Raw genomic sequence first — 5,296 nt, forward strand, 5'->3', positions numbered from 1 at the left:
GCCGCGGTGGGGGGGGGGGGGGGGGGGTGGGGGGGGGGGGGGGCCAGAAGGTGGCGTGCCCTGCTTCTTCATTCCAGGTACCGATATCTTTGAGACTTCTCAGTCTGTCTCACGCTGTAGCTTTAACGGGACTTTCCTTAGAACTCTGTTTGAGTACCTTGCACTGGCAGCAATTTCACAGAGATGCACATGCCAGGTAGAACCTGTGGGGCAGGGCTGGCTGCAAGAATGCAGCACAGATGGCAACCAACAATTAATGGGCTAATTCACTTCTTATTGAGCATGGAATTGACAGTCATTCTGTTCTATTAAGTGCCCACTGTGCAATGGCCCTGTTAATCCCCCCCCAACACCCAGAAATCAACAAGCGTTTACAGTTACAGGCACAACCCCTCAATCATCACAACAAGGTCACAAAGCTCCCCCCACACCCCACCCCCAGCATCTGGAAATCCCTGCAGTCCCATCCCCACCCCAAATGAACCTGGGACCCCACAGCTATAGGATCCATAGCAGGAAGGTGGAACTGATTAAATAGTTTGCAGAGAAAGTGTTGGAAAGCAGTGGCACATAACACTGAACTGGTTCACGGATGACTAGCTCAAAATAGTACTTGAATGCCCCAGTGTGCTTTTGGAATGATCCAGGAATTTTAAACTGCTCTTAAGTGGCCTGTACATGTAAACTCTTGGGGTTACAAGTGGATTTAAAATCCTCTAAGCATTATGTCTGCCCACGCCTTAGTGCCTGTAAACCATGTTGAAATCTAAGATCTTTGGGTGAAAGACTTCTACAAATTCAAATTATTAACATGATAACCTAATTTAAACTCTATAACAAAAAAATTAAAACCCAACAAAAAAAATGCATCATAAAGCTGAACATAAAGACCTCTACTATCCTTATTGGCTATTAAACCAAGTTATGAAAAATCATTTTAATCTACTGTTGAACATGCCTTTACCAATCTCACGGACAGTTTAAAAATGAAACCTTAGTTGCCTCAAATATGACTCTCTTTAAGAGCTCTAACACCAAGTCACTTAATGGTTTTACAGGAGAAAACCAAACTCTGCACAATTTTTTTAGTACTTCAATGAAGAAATATTTACACTAAATTGGTCTGAAAACTCCAATGAAGCCAATATTTTACCTTCAATACTGTTTGAATATTCAAAATAATTCTACTAATGAGTATTTCACAATTCTAGAGGTTGTATTTTTCTGACTGCCTAACTTGGGTCAAATTAATCCCAATATCACTTTCTTCAATAAAATAATCTGAATAACCAAGTTACTGGGAGATTACAGGCTGCAAGCAATTGGTCATTTCTAATTGTTTTTAAATCATTAAATATTTACAACATTAATGCTGTAAAATAGTTCCAGTTTGAGGATTTTTATTATATGTCATACTAGTTAACATTTACCTAATGTTTAAAAAGAGACTGAAATTGTAAACAAATATCCCTACAATGTGCAAATTTGAATATTATCTGAATTATCACCTTGTGCCATTAAACGTGGTGACTTTCTTGGTGATCTCACTGAAGTTTCTTCCAACCGTTTCCTCAAATTCCTGTTAGGTAAAATTAGCTCATCTTCATCAATGGTATCATTACCACGTTCTTTAACCCCTTCTTCATCCATAATATCATCAAGACCAATAACTGAAAAATAACAAAAGCAAAAAAAGAGCCTAAAACTTAAAAGTATCTAAAAATGTTTGGGTTATAAGAGATTGTGAAGAAGGCAGGGAGGAAAGAAGGGGAAGGCCAAATAAAAATAAAAGGTACAATTTGAGCACAAACAAAAGCTAAAATAAGGACGTGCAAGACAGAAAATTCCCATGTGAAGCAGTTTCAGTGTAGAAGAAGCTATCACCCAAAGTTAAAAATTTCTGTAGATGGTCCTTGTCAAAAAGTCATTGTTGCTTTTCAGTGACTCACATTTTTAATGACTTTTGCCACAGGAAGGTCCCCAGCCTTAGAGGATCAGCTGTCCCTCACTGTCCCTTCCCACCTATGAAAAATTGAAGAAAGGTGAACAGTAGAAAGAGCTGATCCCAAAATGCAGAAAGTTTAAGTCTCATTTTTAGTGTAGGACAAGGTTTTTCAATTTTAAATCCCAAGCATGATACATATCTGCATCTGATTTCAGAATATTACTGAGTACAGTATGCACTGTTCTTCCAGCCAGTGACTGACAACAAATTTTTTGTCATATTCCTATCTCCCACTAACCTGAGAAGGATCCCAGAGGTTGCTCCTGAAAATAGGTTTCCTAAGAGGCAGTCAAGCCACTGCACCGGCCATTCTCCTCACTTTCTCTAAGTATGGTTCTGCAAGGGTAGCCTCTCCTATCCCAAGATCCTATGTGTGATTAATGAATCCTGGTCCCTGTGGGATGCGAAATCTGTGAGATTGAAGCCAAGTACCCAAGCAACTTTGTAAAACACGCAGGAGTTGAAAAATACAGCACAACACCAGACAACTGATATGGCTGCCTGAACAATGTAAGGCTATCTAAATAATTTCAAGACAGACTAAACTCTGCAACAGAAACAGGGTCTCCAAAAATTTCTGACAACTGCTTTGTTATAGAAAATAACAATTTTAAAGCAATGCATTTGTCTAGGCAATTGGAACAAGAAATCATTAATGAGACTTAAAAATCAACCTTAGAATTTTTAGACTGTCTCATCAAAAAAATTTGTCAACTCCTGTTCTTTTTGAACTTCATTTTCTTCTCTTGGTAATATTAATGACAGGAAACACTTACAAAATCTGTGAAGAATCATGTAGCACTGAATATCCTCTTAAAGTATAAATATAAAAGAATAAACTTCAAATTTCTGATATAACCAAAGGAACAGTCCCATCCTTAATAATTCTATCATAAAAAGCTAAAACTGGTTTTAGTTAAACAGTAAACCAGTTAGTTAAACAGTAAACCAGTTCAGTTAAACGGTTTTTAAAGAGCCTTGAAGGAGAACTGTCCTTAGTACAATGTAAACAAGTGGTTCCCAATTTTACTGGACCAATGGACCACACACAGATGTCACAATTTTGCACAGATCACCAGTTTGAAAATCTCTAGTGTAAACCAAAAATCTAGAAATGGCCCTGGAAAAGCTTCCCATTCAAATTTAAACTTCATTCTGAACAATGGGGAGCAGACAATCAAAAGCTACCTTAAGAATTTCCAGAACTGACCGTGACTCACTTTCAGTGATTGTTAAGAAATTTACAAGTAACCAATTAGTTTTTTGCACTACATTTTAGGCTTCAGATTGATGGAATACCTTTCTGCAAACCACTATCAGCTTTCCATTCTAAACCCCTAGACCTATATACATCCTAACTGTCTTCATTTAAAGATAATTAGTTTGGGGTTTTTTCAACACACCTGTTATAAAAGACTGATAATGCCAGCTGTATTCATTGGAATTATTATACAAATAAGTCTGCACTATTACTGCACACTTAGACGTTTTCATGTATACACACACACACACACACACACATATATATATATGCATGCACATCCTGCCCTTTTTATTTATTTATTTATTTATTTATTTTACAGGTAACAGGTAAAATTAGCATTAGAAATGGATTCAATGACAATAACAACGCCTTCCAGTCCTCCCTCTCTCTTTCACGTGGATTTACACTAATTTCTCCAAGAAGGTGTAATAAATAGAGGTGCGCTGATAAAGATTTTTTTGGCCAATACCAATGGCTGGTTATTAACCAGCCATATTGGCTGATCCTGATCCAATAGCCGATATGCAGCCAGGCACCTTGGAGAGCAGCATGCAGCTGGTAAGTCTGTGAGAGGAAGGGGCATGGGGAAGGGAAGAGGTATGGTGGGGGCAGATCCAGATCCCCACAGTAAAAGAGGGAATGGGAATGAGGCAGGGGCAGGGGCAGGCACTACCCAGCCAGGGCAGGGCTAGAGATGTGGGCACCTCATCTGGGAGGCACAGGGGGTAGGGACAAGGGGGCAGCTCCCCAGGCCACTGCATGCACCCCAGGAGAGGCACAGGGAGCACGTACTCCCCCTCTCTCCCTGCTGATGTGCGTGGCGTTAGGCTGGGCTGCCTGCTGCGGAACTCAGGGGCTGTGCTGGCCTCTTCCCAGAGATGGAGGCTGGGCAGAGGCTGCATTTAGGGCAGGAAAGGTGGCGGTGGTGCTGGGACGAGTGGCTATGGCAAATTATGGGGTGGCTGTAGCCACCCTGTAGCTACCCCTCCCAGCCCCAAAAATGCAACCCCAGCCCAGTCCCCGTCAGGAAGAGACCAGCGCAATCCCCAGCCCTGAGCCTGCAGCAGTCCATCCACCCTTGCCCTACGCACAAATCCAGTATGCGCATGCCCCCCCATGCCACCCTCTATGGTGTGTGCAGCAACAGAGAGCTGACCCTTCCCTCCCCATGCACCCTGGATGAGTGCCAGTGGCTCCGTCCTGCACCTCATCCTGGTACAGTTGGGCAGCACCTGTTCCTGCCCCAGCCCCAGCCCCACTCCCTCCCTCACTGTGGGGGCCTCAGTCTGCCCCCACGCCCCATGCCCTTTCCTCACCCACACCTCCCCCAGAGACTTACTAGCTGGATGCTGCTCTCCAAGCTGCCTGGCTACATTCCCAGACACGTGCATGCTGTGACTACATGCATGCACACAGTATTTATCAGTGATATTATCAGCTATACCAACCAAAAAAAAGCCAATTGCCAATAATGTCAATTTTCCTTTTATTGGTGCCGATCCGATATGGACTAATATATCACTGTAAAAATATCAGTTCACCTTTAGTAATAAATGAAGATTACTTACACAAACAATTTTTAAAACATACTTTTGAAGTGGCTCTCAGAGCTACCACAACAATCCAATGTTTTCTGCTAATTACATTCAAGGCATGTGCACTGAGTCTATATCCTTCCTAATAAACACAGGCAGAAAAAAATTGTGTGCTCGTCTGACAGATATTAAGAGATGTGCCCTCAAACATTACAGCTAAAGCAATTCTACATTTAAAAGAATTTGTGCTACTGCTTCCAATTTATAGAGGATTAGCAGCACCAATCTCCTGTTAAATCTCAAGCCACTTGAGCTGTAATTCAACTATTACAACTTGACTAGTGAGGTTGGATGAGGAGCATTAGACACAGAATCCTGCTGGGGAAAGGAATGAGAAAAAAAAAAGTGACAGGGAAGAATAATTAAGAAAGAAGAAATAAAGACTGGGAAATAGAAAATGAAATAAAAAATATCTTAAGAGGACAAAAGACA

General features: G+C 41.3%; 1 protein-coding gene across 5 annotated transcripts in view; it reads right to left on the reverse strand.

The window, feature by feature from the left end:
* PHF3 (PHD finger protein 3) overlaps nucleotides 1-5,296 on the reverse strand; it is a 92,275-nt gene that overhangs the window by 61,327 nt on the left and 25,652 nt on the right. Inside the window, exons 2-4 of one of the 5 annotated variants that reach the window (XM_019520511.1) lie at nucleotides 2,244-2,399; nucleotides 1,950-2,022; nucleotides 1,509-1,670 (exon numbers count right to left, since the gene is read on the reverse strand). The exons of 1 other annotated variant lie outside the window; for it this stretch is intronic. In XM_019520511.1, the coding sequence (XP_019376056.1) occupies nucleotides 1,509-1,650 (142 nt within the window). In that variant the 5' untranslated portion in view covers nucleotides 1,651-1,670; nucleotides 1,950-2,022; nucleotides 2,244-2,399. The remainder of the gene's footprint in view (nucleotides 1-1,508; nucleotides 1,671-1,949; nucleotides 2,023-2,243; nucleotides 2,400-5,296) is intronic. 3 more of the 5 variants (XM_019520513.1, XM_019520512.1, XM_019520509.1) reach the window with 3 other exon arrangements.

This window comes from Gavialis gangeticus, unplaced genomic scaffold (assembly GCF_001723915.1).
Source record: "Gavialis gangeticus isolate Ggan-Ray unplaced genomic scaffold, GavGan_comp1, whole genome shotgun sequence".
NCBI lineage: Eukaryota > Metazoa > Chordata > Crocodylia > Gavialidae > Gavialis > Gavialis gangeticus.